This window comes from Furipterus horrens, unplaced genomic scaffold (genome assembly GCF_987537825.1).
Source record: "Furipterus horrens unplaced genomic scaffold, mFurHor1.1.pri manual_scaffold_7, whole genome shotgun sequence".
Classification (NCBI taxonomy): Eukaryota; Metazoa; Chordata; class Mammalia; order Chiroptera; family Furipteridae; genus Furipterus; species Furipterus horrens.
In genome coordinates this window covers 13,625,045-13,646,116 of record NW_028327177.1, presented here as the reverse complement: position 1 = coordinate 13,646,116, position 21,072 = coordinate 13,625,045, and the positions used below count along the sequence as shown (strand labels likewise).

The following is a 21,072-nucleotide window of genomic DNA, read 5'->3' as shown; positions in this document are numbered from 1 at the left end:
GGTAATGCCTGGAGACACTTTTGGTTGTCACCCGGCACAAGGAGCATCTAGTGACAAGACCAGGGAGGCTGTTAAATGTTCTACAATGCTCGGGACAGCTGCTCACAGAGAGAATTATCTAGCCCAAAATGTCACTGGTGCAGAGGCTGAGAAACACTGCTTCAAACTGAGTAATCAGTTTCTATACTGATTACTACTTCCTCCAGAAAAGTGATTTACTCTTAATTTTCCCAAGCTATCAGACTACATGGAAGTTTTGTGAATGTGGTAGAAAAAAAAAATGTGGTTGCAGCTTTAAAAGATTCAATGCACACTGGCCCTAACCTATGCTGTTCAAAATGCAAAAAGAGAAAGCACTTTGTAGACAAGTACTTACTCTTGGCTTGACAATCTGTTTTATCTAAGCTAAAGAATAAACTCACTGATGAGATACAGCTATAGTCTTTATCTTCCCAGCTCCTCAACTCCCACACCAACGAAGGACTAGCTTCATTTTTTATAATGAAATGTATTTCCCCTAGCCATTCTCATTTTTTGCATAATTAATTATAACTGTTCATTGTGAGCCCTCCAGAGTCTCATCACTATCAGCATAATTACTCTCTTGGTATCAATTAAGATTTCTGATGTTTGTCAAAAAAGCACCGCAGTTTCAAGCTGTCCATGCTGAAGTGAAACATAGAGGTATCTATCAGTTACAAACAGTGCAACTCAGAGTGTCCCTTTAAAAAAGCAGTCCATCACGCATCTCATTAGAGAGCAATTCGCTGCATCTGAGATTTGTCACTAAATCGCCCTATAGCGGCAGAGTATTCCTCTGAGGAATGGTCATTCGGCAGCAATCCAGACACATAGTATGTACCTAGCAGGTTCCATCACCTTTGCGATTTGCTATCCTGTAATATCATCAGACAAAAGCGTTCCTTTAATCTTTCCCTACTACCTAACTTTATATGATGCTAATGAATGGTGCGACCTGTTGAAAGCTGACACATACCAGCTTGCAGCACTCCAAACCCCGGGGGGCAGCTCCTGTGCTTTAAGCAGAACTCCACCTCGAGGTAGCGACCTTCTTCACATTCGCACACACGGTTGTGGGTGCGGTTGCACTCCTGCTTGACATACTGCAGCTCCTTGCACACTGGTGTGCAGTACAGACACTCGTCACTGGTGTGCCAGGTGTCTGTGTAGTAGCTGTCAGGACAAGGGGCACACACGGTCTTCCGCCTTGCTGTGCAGTGTTGTTTTAAGTAGGTGCCAGGAGGACACTTGTCACACATCAGCTGGCGAGAGGTTTCTGGGTCATAATGAAGGTACTTTGGAGGAAAAGCTTCCTGGGTGGTCCATTTAATGGAGATGTCCAGGAACTAGAAGAAGGGAAATAGTCACATGTCAACATGGAAATAGGGTGGTTCTTCGGTACAAAGACATCACAGGATCCTTTATGAACCTCCTGCCTCCTGAGTGGCGTCACAAAGTTCAGAGACCATAATTTTTGCCTCTATGAGCTTAATCTCAAAGACCAAGATGGTGGTGGCAGCACGCCTATATTAAGTAAATCCAGCTCATAGATCAGTGGAGTAGAAAGCTCATCAGAAAAGAAATAACTACAGTTAGGTGCACCATTAAACAGGCCACATGGCCTCATGGACACTTTCTCTCCCTGGACTTCAGGATTATTTCTAGATGACTGAGTTGGAAGAACTAGTGGTTCTCAGGAGAACCATACCACACTCTTGGATAAAAATGTAGGGTCTGGGGATCCACATCACTAAACATTCTGATTCCACAGGTGTGGAATTGGGTTAGGGATTTAAGAAAAATTCTTGGAGCCCATACTAAAAAGTTATTCTATTTTTTATTCATTGGACAAATAGTTATTGAGACCTTAATATGTGCCAGGCTCTGTTCTTGGCCACTGGGAGACAGCAGTGAATAAAACAGGCCGGAAACACTGCTTTTGTGGAATTTACCATGCAATTGGAGGTGTAAGAAAATAACAAACTAGAGGTAAATTACATGTTAGAAAAAAAGTGTTCTAAGAAAAATTATGAGTAAAAGAGATTAAAAACATGGAGGTTGGGGGAGATTACAACACTTAAATGAGGAGGTCACAGTAGCCATGATTAGGACCAGATGATATCTCCCTTATAGTTAACTCATTCTCAGACTTAATGATTCCAGACATGTAGTGAAGTCAAGAGGTGGAGATGTTTGAAGTATGATTACATCAACAGTCACCTGATCATTCATTCATTCATTTGTTCATTCATCCCACAGATACACATCAAATGCCCACCAGGAAAGTACCAGGAATACGCTGGTGAGTCAAGTATAATCCCTATCTCCACACCACTGGAAAGAATCCTAGAATTTTAAGACTGATGTTTCCTCCAGAACATCACATAGCCAAGTCTTGACTCTTTTATAGGTCAGTGATGTGTAGAAAATTAAATGATCACCTCTTTTCAGGTTAACTGGGAAAAACTTCAGGGAGCAGGCAGGGTTTCATAAGTATCCATACATATGGCAGGAAGTAGTCTATACAAGAAGACAAAGAAGAAGGAGGAGCAGAAGGAGAAGAAAAAAGGGAGGAGGAGGAGAACAAGGGGAGGAGGAGGAGAAGGAGAAGGAGAGGAGGAGGTGGAGAAGGAAGAGGAAGGGGAATGAGAAGGGGAAGAAGGAGAACAAGGAGGAAGAGGAAAAGGAGGCAGAGTTTTCAAGCAAGGATGCTGCTTGGCAGGGCCACTCTAACTAGGTATTTCATCTTGTAGTCTAAATCTCAATGGGTCTTCTAGGGAGCATTGAAGTAGTTCTTCATACTAGTTTACAGGAAACACACGCTCAAAAGAAATAGTTTTATTTGTGCGTAGGGGGTGGTTTGTTTGGTTTTTATTATTTGTTTTTTGGGAAAGGGATCAACAGTGACTATTTTCAGGCTTTGGGGAGGTGGCAGGCCAAACATAATAAATTTTTCCAAACTCTCTTATTTGCAGAACTCAGGAAATTTCACAGAAACCCCTTGACCTGGGAAAAGCATGCCAAGCTAGGAAAATAGCACTGCCTTTGGAATTAGGCATGACAAAGGTAAAGATGGCCTTCTTAAATAAGCATTTGGGCATTTTGATCTAAGTAATTTCATTTACTTCTTATTGGAACACAACAAGCATCAGTACTGACTGGACATGATATGAGCTGATAACCCAGAAAAAAAGAACAAAATATATGCCTTAGGGCCATGGACCTTTTATCCAAGAGAAATGTTTAGAGTGTTATAATGTGAAGGACTCCTAACCGTCAAACATAGAATATAGTGCAAAATTGAGGCTGTTTTGGTGGTCTTTTCAAGGCACTTTCCTAACCTGAGGTTTTCTGGGGAAAAATGTTCTTAAATTTTCCTGTGGTTCTTATTGGATCAGTTGGAGTGGGTGGGCATTAGAAGAAATGAACCAGAATTGGGTGAAAGTACCAGTTTGCTCAAAATCTTTCAGAAATGAATGGAATCTATTCATTCAACACACATTCATTGAGTACCCACTGCATACCAAGCACTGTAGAAGGTACTTAGCACATGGCTGTACACAATACAAAGATAGTCCATGCCTTCAGAAGCTCTCAGTCTAGCGTGCAGCAAGACAGCAGAGGAGAAATAAATAATTGCAAGTAACAATCAGTATTTTAAAGAAACAATGCAACATAAAATGACTTTGTTGCTTCTTGGTCATTTGAATATACCATGCTATATTTTTCAAGGCCCTTTGTGTGGATTTGGCTCAGATGTTTCTAAAATCCCCAATAAAGGAAATAAAATTTTCCTGGTACAACTTGCAAAGACAACAAAAGAAATGAGAAATGCTTTTTTCTCTTGCTGCCTATATCTGAAAGGTCTGTTGCCTTAAAGATGCCTGTCTTGCATGCTACTGCTGAGTGAGCTTCATCCTGGTAGGGCTAGCAGTCCTGAGACCTCCGCCAGCCCAACTTCCCATCATGCCCCCTTTCCCATTTCAGTGGGGTTCTGCTGTGTCCACTTATTTTGTGTTGACTCTAATCTCCCTTCCCAAGAAGTGATGCGGATGAGATGGGAAAACCCCACAGAAGGTGCCTGTGTTCCTCACTGAAGGAGCCACACAAATACAAGATCAGACCAAGAACGCTGAATCAATTTGTATTTTTCTAGGCAATTGGACATGACACTGTTGGTTTCCTGAAACCATGCTTTGGAAATTAGTTACCTTTTCTTCAAAATACAGGGAAGTTGAGGTGAAAGGAATCCGCAGAGAAAAATAAATGAATAAGGTTGACTTAGAGAGGAATTGTATCAGTGAAGGCAATTTCTTTAAGGCCACTGCATAGAATTAGCCTATGTATTTCAAAAAAGAGGAAAGCCTTGAGGAACTGCAGACTTGTTTTCAGTAAGTTCCATTGGGCCTCTGTGTTTTATTTGAAAATTTTCCACTTTGGTAAAAAGACAGAACTCTGTGTGGCCAAAATGGATGTTTAGGTTTCAATCTCTGGTTAGCCCCAATTCCCACATAAAATTTCTGGATCCAGTTACTGTACAGAGGACGGACAGGATTAATAGAACTCTTCATCAGTCCTCTCTCTTACTTTCTTTTGCATTTCCTGGAAATGCAGTGGAAAAGATACCATAGGAAAACAGATCATCTTAACATTGGTTTTATCTCGTTTGCCAGCTAATAATACTTAAAATCTAATAAGAGTTCAAAATATTTTTTTCTGTGTAAATTGCATAACTAGTGAGGAACATCTGCAAAAGCCAGGGCATGTGCATAGGTGTGTCTGCAGAAGCATAAAGTGCCTTTTGCAGAAGAGGACACACCTTTGGTGTTTAATGCTTGACTTTAGAAGAAAACATTAAATGGAACCTTCTCTCTGGTTTTCCTTTCTTCCCCCTCCCATCCCCTATGGGTCTGATCTTTGGTGTGTAGGCCAGTTGTTCTTGAAGGGAATGAAACTCCTTCAATTTGGTGCTTCTCACCAGTCCAGGAAATCTTCCTGGAGCCCCTATCCCTCTTTTCTTCTCATCTTCTGTGTTTAATGTTGGACAGTGTTAAAGAACTTTTGGTCTCAAACCCAACATCTTTCCTCACCTATCCAATGTCAGCAGACGATGGTGGTGTGTGAAGGTGGTGAGTAGGTCGAATAACTTGTTCTCTAAAGCCTTTTCTAAATCTACCATTGGCATATTCTGTGGTTTGACAGGGCTTAATTGGCCAATGAACTTGGACACCAATGTCTTGCTCTAACTCCCTTCCTACCTCCTTTCTTCACTGCTTTATTTGTGAAACCCCTTTTGACTGCAAAACTCTACCACTATCCACTTTTCAGGCATGCCTTCCATTTCCTCTGTAAACCCAAGTGATGCACCAGCACCCTGAATTCTCAGCTCTGCCTTCTCTGCTAGCATACCACTCCTGTGTGTCCTTACCAGTGGAGAGGCATGCTTAGCAAGTCAGTTGTGTGTGTGATGCTGAATCTGCTTATGCTCCTGGTATATATGTACCTGTAAATGCTGTAGTATAGCTATCATTAGTAACTCCATTAACTACTATGTAAACCAATAAACACAGGTGAAAAAAATTATTATTTTACTCTATAAAATAAATGCAATGCTCTGGGGATGACTTGATAAAGATGAGCTACAAAAAAAATAAAAATAAAAAAAGATAGAAAGATTAAAACCTACCATAAATTTGAGAGAGCTGAGACAGTTGTAAAAACAAAATGGTGAAAATGTCTAGAAGGGTTATATAATCAATTTATTTCAAAAATATCTTGAAATACCAAAAAGAAAATGAATGGGCTATGCATTATAGATAAGGGTTTTGCAAGAAAGGTGGCATGGAGTCCCATGTTAGCAAACACAAATTCCAAGAAAGGCCTTGGTCATATCTCAAAATATAAGCAAATAAGTATATACTTGAATGTTCTAAGTAAAAATAAAACATTTAAGATATATGTGTACCATTTTTATTATTAAAAGACATAACTGGTTTTTCACTTAATCACCTAATTCTTAATCCCAAACATTCTATGCCAGGCAGTAGACTAAAAAATAATTTTTATAATATTTTGGTTTGTACCTACTTTAGGGTGTTGTACCATTATCATCAAGTCTCCACCAACTATAAACATGAGTCTTAGAATGAGTAATTAACCTTGTGAGGTCATAACAATTAGTGGAGGCAGAATTCAAAGCCAGAGCATGTGTCACAGAATGCTATTATTTGTCCAAATCCTTTAACATTTACCAAATGCTCTCACTTATGCTATAGCCTTCATGCAGTTCAAAAGTTACCCTAAAGTGCTAATTTTTCACTTAGACTCAAGAGCATGGAGTTTGGAGATCACAAAAGTTAGATCAACCGATGCCATCTTAAGTGAATTAACTCTCACTTTTATTTCTTTGCGCTAAGACTGGCTCTCGTCTAAAGCTACTGAGAAGGACACTTCTCAGATGATAAGTAACTTGACTACAGCATTCTACTGGTGCAGGCTTCTTTCAAAGGACAGCAGAAGAAAACAATGCCTCCAGCAAGTTTATTTTTGCATTATGCAGTGCAGCCAGCCCCATACTACTGGGCTTGCCCTCTGGAGTGCAGGACCAGGAGTGACCCAGTGGGTTTCCATTTATGGAAAATTCATTAAAAGGAGCCCACACAAAGCTTGAAATAACTACTTGGTTTGGGAGTTCCTTTTGTGATCCCTCGTCATGACCTTTCCCGCAGGAAACTATTTGAGGACTATCCAGAGTTAGGTAAACTGGTCAGTTGGGAAATCATGCCATTTTATATAGTTCATCTTGGCCAAGAGAGGAAGCTTTCAGGATATATGAATATGGTGAGTTTCCTAAAGAGCTCTTGTAGTATGAACTATAAAGCTTACATTTTTTAAAAACGTACTTTTTTCCAATATTTTTTTTTATCAAAGCCTGCCACAAAATGGAATGGAACATTTTAAGTAAGTTTATGAGATAAAGCAATATTGGTTGCGAGTAACTTTGGACTACATCTGTAGGGCTTTAGTCATTCACTCATTCATTCTTTCACTCTTCGTTCATTTGAGTGCCTAAAAACACACACTTTTTCTTTCCTGTGGAGGTTAGTTTATTTGATATTCAATAGTCTTAAAGTGTTGTATTTGCTTTATGCTTTTCTCTGTTTCTTAAATAATTCATTTATTCATTCATCCCCACTTACTGAAACAATTTCTATGCTCTGGACACATTGCTAAGCGATGGAGTTGAATAAGTTAATGTTACTGTTTCATATGAACATTCATCTAAAAGCCAAGTGTGATGTAAAATACTCATAAATCACTGCAAAACAATTGGTTGCAGAAGAAAGGAGAAAGAGAATCAAGAAAAGCCTCAACAGAGAAACAGGTCAGAAATGAGGAGGAGCTGAAGTTAGACACGAGTCATGGAGGAGAGAAATGGATAGATATGACATGTTATTGGCTGGCTGCATGGCAGGAGGAACTAGAAAGAGCAATTGAAGAACATGGCCATGATTTCTTACTATTAGGTATGTGGTATTGGCATTAATTAGTGACAAAAGAGAGATGTTTATGAAGAAAGGCAACGAATTTAGTCTGGAATATCTCCCATCCAGGAGACTCAAATAGATATATGTACTGGGAATTCAGGACAGAAGTGCAACTAAGGGCACAGATTTCGGGGTTATAAGCACATAAATGACTCTAGAAGCAAAGAGATCAGATGGCATTATCCAACAATATTGTTCACAAGCAAAAAGTACAAAAATGTCAATCCTTGGGGCTTATAAACACTGGCAGGATGGGATGAAAAAAGAGAAGATTTTAAAAAGTAGAGATATCACAGAGAATTCTAAGAATACTAAATGAATAATGAATAATATAAAAAGTATATAGCATAGCAATTAATTAGATTGATGTAAATTGACAAGTGTGCTTTCAGCTTGGTGCCTGCATTTTGAATATGCACCCAGGGTTCTAAACCCAGTTAGACCATTAGGTTAGTAACCCTGGGCCACTATCTTGCCTCTAAAACGAGAATATCTTACCTCTAAAGTGAGAAAAATCCTCTAAAAGGAGACTATCCTTGTACAAGTGTTATATTTTAGATGAGTTAAAAGACACAAGTAAACTTGGTAAAAAATAAAGTCCCACACAAGTATGAGGCATTATTATATATGCGAATTACACAGAATATAAGAAATGGGAGACATTTGAATCAGCCCAATTTCTGGAGAGGTTTTTAAGTTTCTTGTCCAGTAAGAAGTAACACACCTAAAATGTGCCCTAAGGTGATTATCTACCCTGTTCTTAACTGTCTCCAGAAAAAGCATCTTGGAATTGTTTTTAAAATCAGTTTCAGTGTCTTTCCAACTGGTATCATTTTCTTGGTCTCACTGGAATGTTTCAAGGCAGCTCCATGGGTTTCCTCCAAAGGCCTTAATAGAAAAGTATTTGTCTCCATATTCCTTAAATGCTTAGCACAGTGTCTTACATGTAGCAAGTATTCAATATATCTAATTTAATTTTATTCAGTCCAATAGATATAGTGAATGAATTATCTACCATATGTAATTAGGATTATTGATGATTATATATAGATGCGGATAAATATCCACACGTAAAGGATGAATTTGCGAGGACAAGCACAAAAGTCCGCCATTTTCTCATCTGTAAAATGATAGGGATGACTATTTACCCAAAGGAAGATTTTTTTTTAAGCTTCTTTCATTTTTGCCTAAACTATTCCATTTGTATTTAGCTTCCACTCTACAGGGCAATGGGTGAAAAAAACAGGTTGTTCATTTGAAAGGTTTATCTGCCGCTGCAGGCTCCCTACCTGAGAGTCTACCACTGCTTAATAATTTTCACAACAGCCAGTTGTCTGGCAGAGGATTATGTCTGTAGGTAGGAAGTAAGAGCAGAAGAATTAAATCTGTTCATCTATACAGAACCGATTTGCTGCCAACATCTTTTGCTAGGCAAATGGGAAAGAAAACATAAGCAATTACGACTTATTAGATGAATCACCTGGCCAAATTCCACGCTCTTATGCTTCCCTTGGGGCTGAAGAACTGTCTACGTACAAGTACAACTTAACTTTAAATGTGTGAGGTTTTGTTTGTTTTTGTTTCTGTTTTTGCCCTCACTGGGCCGGTGTGGCTCAGTTCGTTGGGCATCGTCCTACAAACCAAAAGATCGCTGGTTCAATTCCCAGTCAGGGTACCTGCCTGGGCGGCAGGTTATTTATCTCTCATATTGATGTTTCTCTCCCTCTCTTTCTTTCCCCTTTCCCCTCTCTCTAAAAATAAACAAATAAAATCTTTAAAAAAATAAAAGTTGAAAATAATAATAAATGCCATTTTTTGTTCCCTTCAGACTTTCCTTTAGTTATCTGAAGGCTTTTAAATTAATTAGCAGTAGTTTGTTTAATTTTGGAATCAACCAGAATTACCAGGACAGATTTGTTTATGATACCTTTGGTACTTCAGAGGAGTGTTACAGACAATTAACATTTGACAGATTAATAAATAAAAGGGGGAAAAAAATCTCTGAAAGAAAAAAACTTGTAATGCAGGTAAATACTTAAAACTTTCCAAGGAAAGCATGTAGAAATCTCACATATTTTGGCTCCCGGATCTTAATATTTCTTCTCTTGGGCTTGGTGTTAATCCCCAGTTTTGAGATATAACATCAATTCTAAAAACTTCTACTCAGCAGGAGGGCTGGTTGTGATTTTCCGTATCATTACATCCATTCTGGCCCACTTGATTAGCACAAGGGCGGGATCGCTCCAGAGATTTTCGTCTCTAGTCCCTGGCATTTGGGGCCCAGAATTGGCAATACGTTTAGTATGTAGAGAGTTTTAAACATCAATTTTTTAAATTCCATTTTATTTCTACAGTGTTCTCCTTTGAAGATAGTACATGGCTCATATCATCTTATGAATCTCTTTTGGTTGTTAATGTCCTGGATGAAGCCCAATCAATCAAATTTATGGCTGAGGGCAGCTGGTGAAAGTTAGGAAAGAAAAATCATGGTGGTTATGAAATGGAATAGAAACTAGAAGTGGAAAGGAAATAAAATAGTATCTGATTTAAACACGTGGACATTTACAATGTGCCTACAACATGTGAAACACCATACTAGAAGCCCTGTGTGGTCTGATGAAAAATAACAGCTTAGTATATTACAATATTATTATACAGTAGGCTCTTAGACTAAGCTCTTTCTTCCTTGCTATTATCATCCATTCCTTCCAACCATCTTTGAGGAGATAGGATTATCCCCATTTTATAAATGACACTGACTCCCAGAGAAGTTGAGTGACTTGGCAAAGGCCACAAGGCCAGTAACACATTCTAGCTGGGATTCAAGTCCACTCCTGTGAGAATCTAAGCCTTTGACAACTGACTCTTCCCTCTGCAGACTTACAGTCTTATGAAGGAGAGAGGCATAATAAATGATCAACGACAACACAATGTAAGATTCAGTAAGATCTCTTTTATCTATCTGTCTGTCTATCTAGAACAAAAAATGGGCTATGTAATAAACTTGACAAGCTCAGGGGGCTACTTGGCAAACCTGACAAGCTTAGTGATCAAAAGTAACCAGAAAGGATGATCTGATCATAGATTCCTGACTGGGCAGGTCACAGCAGGTCACGGCAGGTCATGGTGGGTAGTCACATCCCAGGACAATAGCTTCCTTAGCAAAGGTCAGTCTTGACCTTCACTGAGCCCTGTCCATTGTTCTTATCATCTAGGATAACATACCTTTGAAATGTCAGAGTAATTTTCTTGTCTAGACTACTCGAAGGCACAAATGCAGGTACCACAGGAAAGGACGATAGGACCCCTCCTTGTTATCTTGTTCCTTGAATACCATCTCTACATGCTGTGAGTGTTATTTATTAACTACCTTATAGCCACCATGGTAAAAGAAGTGTGTGCTTCTCCATTTTTGCTTTTTATCCAATCCTAGAGAACTTCCCGCTCTGCTTTTTCTCACCTCTTTAATCTACCACCAATGGATTTCATGTGCCTTCCTTGTGTTTTCTTCTTTGATTATAAATGCATAAAAGGGACTGCAGAACTGCCATTCCCTATGTCCTCATAATTATGAATCAAATAAACTCTTTTCTATAGGTTGGCCATTCTATCTATCTATGATGGATCTATCCATCCATCCTGGTGAATAAATTCTTCTCCCACTCCTGTCCTGGAATACAGTTAGTTCACACAACCTCTCCGTGAGATTGAGCAATGAATTACACTTTGTACAAAGCAGAAGCTTCTCGGTAATGCAGCTCCTTCCTTTTCTGCCTTCTCCTTTCGCTCACTCTTGCTTCTTCTCTAGGATTGCTCTTTCTAATAATGTATTAAAACGTAAGTGTTTGCCTCATGCTCTGTTCCCCAAGGAATCTGGCTTAGAAGTTATGTCCAAAAAAAGAGATCCAGGGATTTAATTTCAAAACAAAAAAGAAAAAAACATGGTGACCCCCAGGAGCCACTGGAGGGAAAAGAAGAAAAAAATACACCGGCACAGATTTGCCCACAGATTTGGCCCTCCGAAGCCCCCTCCTGAGGCATCCTTAACCCGAGCTGAGAGGAGAGCTCTGGGTTGAAGGCACCCACAGAGGCTTAGCTCTGATTTATGGTTATTTTTCCCAGGACTCGATAACTATTAGATCTAAGCTCCTACAGGGCAGAAAAAACCTTCTCAGCTAGATAACCACCCTTAGGGAAAATCACTCCATTTTCTTGTCTGTAAAATAGATACTAATCTCTGCGTGATAGGATTTTTTGTGAAAATTAAGTGAATCACTGTGTGCGTGACTTTCATATACGATACACATTCTACTATGGGTGTCTTTCTGTGTTATGGTTTCCAGCTTTTGGATTAGCTGAACTGGGTAGAAGTTGCCCTGATGAAGACGAATGAACCCCTACAAAGGAAGGGTCAGTTGAAATCGATGAAAAGAAAAAACATGCTCCCTGTTTGCTTCCTCTCACAGAACAGGGTGTTTGATTTAGAGTCTCCCATTACATAGCTGTTTACCTTCCCATTTTGAAGCCTGGCTAAGCTTTGAAGTAATCTCAGTTCCCTAAATTTGGAATTTTCAGCATCAGAAGAGGTTCTCGCAGGAGTCCTGCTCACAATACCTTTGATGGGAGAGGAGTTTAACTTGATCATCTAAAACCACAGATTTTAGTCATTGGTGATTTTTAAGTGCTCTTTGCCATTACTGCCCCTCAATGATCAGAGATACGACTGGGGTTTGGTTACTATATTTGTCAAGGACGAGCTGGGTTTTACACTGCACTAACAACTTCCAAATTTCAGTGGCTTAAAAATAACAAAGGTGTATTTCTCACTCATGCTACATCCCTAATGGATCCACTGAAGGCTGTTAGCATTGTCTGCTGTCCAGAACCTAAGATGATATAGCAACTACTATCTGGAATATAGCAGGCTAAATGTGGAGGAGGGAAAGAGGAACAAAATGTTGGGGGTTATACACTGGCAATTATATGCTCTAATCTAGAAGAGACTTATTGGCCAGAACTATTCACATACCACACCACCCTCCTCCCCTACCAGAAGGAGGTGAGGAGGTACAATCTTATCATATTTCTGGAAGGGAGAAGAAATGAGATCAATTTACAAAAAGCATTAACTACATCATCACTCAATAAACATCATTCATACATTTTAGCTGACCTTTATTTTAGCACCATTGATTTGATTTTTTTTTTCTTTTCACTAAGTATTAAAAGAAGAGATAGGAAGCAGAGAATGTGGGAGCAGAGGTTTCTGTCCATCAACCAGATGGAGTAGTCAAGTGTAGTATTTAATGGTCATGCCAACCTACTCATCATCATGCTTAATCTGTCTGAAGGTTTGACATTTATTCTAAAGAAAGATAAGCAATTGTCAAGTACTTCCTTGTGAATACAAATTCAAAGAAAATTCTGCTCAGTGAGAATAAGAAGATTGCTAGTGACCATAATTACACCTCTTCAGTAAGTCCTGAAGCAATGTCTTGGACCCGCCTTCTAACTAAATGGAATATATATATATTAAAAAAAAAAAAAGGTGCATTAATGACTTCTATGCATACTAGCTAAAGACAACAAGAACTTGTTTCAGAGTGGGAAAATAGTTTTTGGTTTAAAAGAATCTCTGATCCCCAAACAAGTCCTTCCACTTAAAAGCAGGTGACATTTCAAAAGCTGCTTCCTCTTGTGATTTCATTGACCTAAAAAGAATGTCTTATACATGAAACCTACTGGGCAGAGCAAACTTTGACAACTGCGACAAAATAGACATTTTTTTTAAAAAGAAAACATTTCTCTAGGAATAAGTAAGTTTGATTTAAATATTTATTCTAAAACTTCAATATTAATATTTTAATTAAATAAATATGTAAGTATTTCAGTACAACTGCTTATTTAAATACTTATTTAAATAAGTCAGTTTGAGTTTTGCAGGTTTGGAATATTAAATAGTATACAGTATAATCCTTTATAAATTCATTTTTTCAATGACAGAGCTTAAACCTGAAAATACCTTCCACATACACCTGGTTTAACACCCCTGTGTTAGAGATGAGTCAAAATAGACCCAACGAAGTGGAGTCACAGACTAGACCTTAGAGTCTATAGTAACACTGAGAAGGCAGGTGTTTTGCCTGTGTTGTAGAGGTCTCATTATCAGTATGTCCCATGATTGAATTCCTATATTAAATTTTTTCCTTTTTGTTGGTGGAGGTGGCAATTAATGGTAGAGGGTACGTCCTATGGAATATGATCCTGATATTTGTATTTTCTAAGGTTAAAAGAAATAGGTTTTTTTTTTTTTAACAAAGTCACATTACCATGTGGCAAGGGAATTGAGATTTTTGGATCAAAGACCAGAGAAGAAAATTGAATTTACCAAAGGCATTCACAAAGCTTAGATGAATGACTGTATTGCTTTAAATCTAAATTCATCTTGACACCTATTTTTCTATTTTAGAGTTGATTATTTAAGAGGCACTTATAGAAAATGCTTCAAAGCTACAGACTAAATTGAAGTGAAAATCCTAAGGCTATTCATTTTATTTTTATAGAAGGTGCTTCAAGGAAATTAAACAATGTTTTTGCAGTATTAAAGCTACAATTTTAGAGAGAGAATTTTTTTAAAAAACCACAATAAAAGGTAATAAATCAAGCCTATCAGGAGCACATTACTTTTTTTTTTTTTTTTTTTTTTTAAGAAGAACTTCAGGAGAATGACATTGCATTTTTTTTCTTCTGTGTCTTTTATCCATTTAAGGTCAGGCTGATTCAAGTGCTTTTGTGAAATCGGGGTGAAAAAAAGACCTACCCAACACCTGGGAAGTTATGTCACATTGTCATTGGGAAAAACCATTTGAGTGTGTCTAGATTATTCTGGCCTTTGAAATGTTAATTTAGAGAGGCCAGGTAACTGTGAGAGGGGGTGGGTACCATAACCTGTCGTAACACTATTCTTATCCCTTACAACTGTCTAAAAGAATTCTTTTTTTAGACATTCTATGCTAGTTACCCCAAAATATTCTGTGGTAGTGAGTTCCAAAAACTAATTACATGTCACATAAAAATACTGTCCTGGTATCTATTTCAAGTTGGCCATACCTCGCTCTTTCTTCTTGCACAGATAGTTTACAGATGTTGCTAGGATTTCCGATCCACTAGTTCCTGCTATTGTGGGTTGCTAAGTTTTATTTTGATTTTTGTTTTCTTTTCTAAACATGGCTGCTATTATTGTTCATATTTGCATTTTGTTTACCAGACTATCAGTATCAGAAGAGGACTCTGGACTGTCTTCTTTCTCTCTCTTGCCATGAGAAATCATCCTTCCCCCTATGGCTTTAAAGACCCGCTCTACTCTGATAACGTACTTTTTTTTTTTTTTTTTAATTCCAGCTCAGGCTTCTACTAAGTTCAAATTATTTTTGAATCCAAATGCCTACTTGATATCTCCATTGGCACATTTTACAGACATATAAAATGTATTAAAACCAAAAATGAGCACTTGATGCCTGAATCAACCAGATGGGGCAGTCAGAACCAGGTTCAAGTGAGCTTAGGCAGTGCCTCCAAAGGTCAATATATGAACCCAATTCATTTTTTTCCTTTTTTGCTTGAGAATGGGCCTCCCTGGACTTAAAAGTGAAAATGTACAAAAGAACATTTAAATATTGGTTAGGTGGGTGGGTGTTATATTCATATCTTGGAAAAGATCAAAGCCAACATTAGAATATTAAGTCTCTGGCAGTAAGCTAAATTCTGTTGGAACATCCATGAAAATCGCTGGTAGATTACACAACACACTAGCAAATCTCCCCATCGCTCCTTGACTCGGCAAACACACACTTAGTGTCAGGCACTGTGGAGGCCTGAGGAGTACAAACATGAAGAAGATAGAAACCTATGTTTGCAAAGAGCTTGTACTTTGTTCTCTCTAAGAGTGGTGCTATTCCCTGGAAGTCCTGGAAATCTGTGCGGGATATCTGTAGTCAGGGGGCCTGTGTTCTGCTAGGTATCCTCAATGATCAAGAATAAGCCCCTGTCCCACACACTTTCAGATGTCCTATTGAACACTGATACAAGTGATCTAAGTAAAAAGCCCATTTAACATTATCTGAGCCTAGATTCTATTTCCATTTTATATAGATACAAAGTGGTTTTTGCATGCTTTTTATACTTACTGGACTTTTCAAGAATTCAATGACATAAAATTTGATAGAAGGTTGTACTTTGCTTTTGTTTCAAACTTTAGCAAGATTTATTCACCATTTCAGAAAATCATAGCACCAAAGCCAACGCTGATTGTAGCTTTGAGCCCCAATGAGATATATGTGCTCCAGTCCTTGTTCCTAAAGGGGCGTTCATGGCAATTGTACATAAAGCTGCCAACATATCACTGCTCCATTATGTCTTCTAGAGAAACTGGTTTTACTTCAAGTAATTTTCCTTTTCTTTCTCTTTTATAGTATAGTTATGCTGGCATATTGACTTTTTAAAATTATGTATATAGGTACAGTATATGTCCTCTAAATTTCATTTCAGGAGGGCAAGGGAGTTGGTACAAGGATTTACTTTACAAGTGCTTGGAAGAAGTCTGATATGATTGAAAACCATTGCCCTACATGGTAAAACATACAAATTCACTGACAATTTTGGCATCTCTGCTCTATACTAACAACATAAGGGACAGCTAGGCATCATTAGTCAAGGTCTTGACTAACTTTTTATCAATCTACTTCCAAGTCCTCTTTTTTAAAAAAAATTTATGGCTACAAAGGAGAAATGCAAGCTAAAGGAAATGCTGTTGGTTAATGAGATGCTAATGGGAATAATTCCTGTCACAGAGAGCTTTCCAAAAGGGGACCATGCAGGCAGGGGACTGAGAATTGCTTAAAGCAAAACCCAGTAGGCAAGTCAGTGACTAGGAGAGCAAGAAGACTTGAGTGTGGGTTAAGTGTCCCTTTGATAGACACTGCCACAGCTCCCGTTCTAGACCTAAGTGGGTAAAACATCTGGCACAGAAAGCCTTCTTCCCAACCCATGGAACTTGACAACTGTGGTTTAAGCCTAAGAAGTAAAATTAAATACCACACTGAAGTTAGGAATTGTGCTGAAGGTTTCTAGGCAACAGAGGCCAGGAGGTTGCTAGGGACAGGGATTAGGGCTGTTTTAAACTGAGTATATGTCAGATCTTCCTAGAAACTTCACAGTGATCATTCCTTTAAACAAGCAAACAAACAAATGGGCTAGAGAAATATGCACACTCAACCATGGGGGTTGGAGGAGGAAACCCAAGTAAATAACAAAGCAACCAAAAGTCTGAAGGAGTATTATCCTAAAGGAGGATCAACACATCAGGCAATTGTTCTGAGAAAAAGCATCTACGACCTCCTACCTCTTCTCCTGCCTCCCTCAAGTCATAGTATCATAACATTAACTCAGGGCTTAGCACAGAGAAAGCCAACGTATGGTTCTGGCACTTATGATGGGACGTTTCAGCCACCAGTTAAAATCTAAGCCAAGGCCAGAATGTTTGCAGTGTATCAGGTGGTCCTTGGGCAACCATGAAAGAAATGACCTGGTGATGTGACTACCTCACATTGTGGAGAGGTTCTCTGCTTAATTCCATTAGTGAGCATTCCAGAAAGCCCGGAGCCATGGCATTAACTCAGTGATCACACCCCCTCTCTGCTTTCCTGCCAGCGTACCCTATACTCTCATAAAAGAGTCTAGAACTCTCCTTTGCCACAGTTTTATTTCTCCTCCTTCTTAGGTTTCAGGGCACCCTGACTTTATCTCCAACAATGAAACATTCTACTCTTCCTTTGAGGTAATAGCTAGTGGCCCTTTCTCCCTCCTCAGAGCATCGCCAGCACTTTGTATACATCATCCACTTGGTTGTAGATTGTCCTGCAGTTCCTGTGAGCATAATGCTAGAAGCTGGGATTAATATAAAGACAGAACTTTATGTGGTTATCTAGCATGCGTGCATATCATTATATCTATTTTCAAGAAAACTAAAACTCAGAAGAGACGTAACTTGCCCACCATAATTTATCAAGTAAGTAGTGGTACTGGGATTTGATTTTGGTTCACCTGATAACCACTGCACTGCAGCTTCCCTTTTATGTCCTAGAGGACAGGATCTTTTATATTCCCAAGTCACCCAGCACTTCCTCACTTGTTACTCTCATTACCGGTACAGTTATTTGTCTACTGTCTGCTTCTCCATTAGGCTGTGAAGTCCATGGGCACAGGAATGGTGCCCATCTTGTTTTCCTTCTGTCTCTAGTGCCCAGTGCCATGCCTGGTACAAAGTATGAAATATCCGTAATGCTTCCAGTTCCTGGAACTGTACCTCAGCATTTACAAAAGGGCATTTGGGCTCTTTATATGTGACTACAAAGCATCCCTTTCCAATCATTTATAACATAAAGTCAATCTCAGAAACTACAGAAAGGGAAAGAGAAACCTTTCCTATTTAATTTACTACGTTCACAACCCAAAGTTTTCTCTTTTGATAATGCCATATCATCTATAATTAATATTATCTATATAAATATCTATCTTTGATACAGACCATGTATCAAAACATCTATTTATTATTTAGAAACAAATTATTAGGTACTTATATTATTTAGTAGAAACTATGAAAGTTAAGTCATTGACAGTATGTACATCATTAATTAAATCTTTGACAGAATATTAAAGGCTAGGAAGAATAAAAGTTTCCCCATATTAATAGCAGGGTTACTTATACTAGCCAACAAGGAGAATAATTAAATCAATTCTGGTGTGCCCATGCAAGGGAATATTATACAGCAATAAAAATGAAGAAACTACTGTATATCTGACAATGAAAATAATTTCAATAATAATAAAACTTTAAGTGAAATTAGCCAGACACAAAAAAAGTGCCTAAAGTCTATTTACATACAGTTCAAATAGAAGCAAGACCCCTTGATGGTGTTGGGAGTCAGAATATTGATTACTCTGTCCATGAACATAACAGTGACACAGAAAGTCCAGGAAGCTTCCAGGGTGCTGGTAATACAACGTTGCTTGATCCGAGTGCTAGCTCACAAGTGTTCACTTTGAAAAACTTTATTAGGCATTATTATTTGGGTAATTCTTTATGTATGTTAACAAAGGTTTACTTTTAAAAAGTTCTTCACAGTATCCTTATTGGTGGAGACACATCTGCATCTATATATCTATAGTTATATAGTTATATGGCAGTAGGTAAAATGAGCATACTTATATGTGGACTCCTGACGAACCTATCTGCTCTTTAGTGCCTTTGCTACTTATTTAGTTAGTTAGTTAGTCTGTGTATCCCAGAACCTTCCTAGTCTTCCATTCACTGTGGGTTGGATATTAAAGTTCAAGCATTTACTCCAACACGTTCAAAATAATATATAGCTTAAATATGGATTTTCCCTATCCTTTTGTGAACATCTGAGTTATATCTCAATCAATCCCTCACTTTGGTGACATAAAGGAAATAAGTCATGATCATAGAATAATCTTCAAATCTTATTTACTTAATTGGTCAAATCTCTCTTTTTTTTTAAGAAGCAAAACCAAATCACAGAGCTTCCATTTTTCTCCAAATGATATGTTAAAAATAACATTTAGCCCTATGCAATGCTCAATTTCAATTACATAAACATGTTTTTGAACATCATTAACATTAGCCCATCAATGTTTTCTCCATCATACTAGCATTGAGAACTGGAAAAAGCCATTTTAATGATAAAATTTTATTAAAATGTTAAATTGCACAGTTAAGAAGTATGTGTGTGCGTGATCTTATGCTAATAATTCAAAATTCCCCATAACATTCGCCTACGTGGAGAGTGAGCCTATAGCTGTATCTATCATATAACTGTATCCAAAGTTTATTCTAATTATAATAGTTTTAAAAAGACTGACATCTTCTCCCCACTTACTCTAAGGGACTACTTTATTGTTAATAATAATGGCAACGTCCAAGTTAACTAAGCAAAGATGGTATGAACTATGTGAGGGCGTTATCTGAGATGAAGAAGACAGTGCATAAAATAGATAAAAATCATTCAAACTAAAAAAGACCTACAGCTTCTCTCTCTTTTGTATAAACCCAGAAGGAACTTTCCAATGTAAAGGGACATCCTAGGAGAAGCACATTTATCTTGAAAGAGGTCTCCTGTTCCAACTGACCCCAAATCTCTCGTGGGAGGGGAGCGCGTTGAGCTTAGTCCCCATCCAGCCGAGGGGGGGTCCGGCGGCCTGGCCAGAAGACGGGCAGCCTCTCCAGGCGCCCGGGGCGCAAGTACCGGCTTCCCCTGGTCCAGGGACTTACCACGAGTGCGCAGCACAGCAACTTGTTCATTGTGGTCCCCAGGAAACCTCAGGCGCTCAGAGGAGGCGGCAGCGGCAGGGCGAGCGCTTCGGTGCGTCTCCGCAACCGGTGCAGTCACCGCGTTATATATAGTGTTGCAACAGGAAGTACCCGCTTGGCTTTGATCTTTCATTCCCTATCGGGACCAAACTTTGCACCTTTTTTAGGAACCTTGGAAAGGGAGCGGTGGAGGTAGGGGGTTGGGGGGAGGTGAATACCAGTATGAAAAGCTCCGGGGGTTAACACTTTCAGAGCCAAGACGGAAAGAATCAGCTGGACAGATGGGCAGTGAGGGGTGGGGCGGGGATGTCTGGCCTTTGGGAGGAGGGGAAAAGCCCTCCAGGGCTGCGGAACAAGGCACTCTTTCTCCGCTAGGCTTGAGGTTTCCAGGTCCCTTCCCGCCAGCGGGCAGCCTCCTGGCTGCCACCACCGGAGGTGGGAGGGATGGGCGCACGCTGGGGAGCCGCTCTGGCTCTTCCACCCTGAGAATCCCTTTCAGCCAAGATCCAGGCGCAGCCTGGAGTGTGTCCCAGGCACTTCATCCCCGTCTTGTCCTGACCCCTTCTGCGCGGGTTCTGGGAGACCAGATGGCAAGGCCTCTCTCTCATTTATGCACCGCATTGTCTCAGAACACGGGGGTGGGGTGGTAATCATTAATCCGCAACGTAGCATAGGCTGATACAAAGAACTCCTCTAACTTCTGGCCCTAAAGCTCATGCTTTTGCCTATTCACTTCTTGTCTGCGGTGGTTAAAACTAAAGAGAACCAGCGGAGAAAAAGCTTCCTGCCTGAGGCAGAAGAAACCTTGCAGGCTGTGGGGTGCCTTGGACTCTTATTTTCTTCACCAACACCTTCATCATCAAAGGGCTATAGGGACCTTAATGTCCTCCATACTGAAGTCTAAAATCTCCTCTTCAAGGTTGTTCTGCTGTCCCCGAGTTATGTACAGAAGTTTGGTGCTTTCATAAAGAGTCCTTGCCTTCCCCATCCACTTCCAAAATTGGCTTGTCTGAAAGTTGGACCCATTGACTTCTAAACTGTAGTCCCTTTCCAGGGCCTGTGGTTCATCAATGAGTTCTTGAATTTTCACCAAAATCCTCTGCTTACAGATGCTGG

General features: G+C 39.2%; 1 protein-coding gene across 1 annotated transcript in view; it reads right to left on the bottom strand.

Annotated features, from left to right (window-relative positions):
* The window catches only part of TNFRSF11B (TNF receptor superfamily member 11b), a 28,276-nt gene extending 8,025 nt beyond the window's left edge, over positions 1 to 20,251 (bottom strand). Inside the window, exons 1-2 of the mRNA XM_090282745.1 lie at positions 19,918 to 20,251; positions 998 to 1,367 (exon numbers count right to left, since the gene is read on the bottom strand). Coding sequence (XP_090138871.1) covers positions 998 to 1,367; positions 19,918 to 19,947 — 400 coding nt within the window. The 5' untranslated portion in view covers positions 19,948 to 20,251. The remainder of the gene's footprint in view (positions 1 to 997; positions 1,368 to 19,917) is intronic.
* Between the last annotated feature and the right edge of the window lie 821 nt (positions 20,252 to 21,072).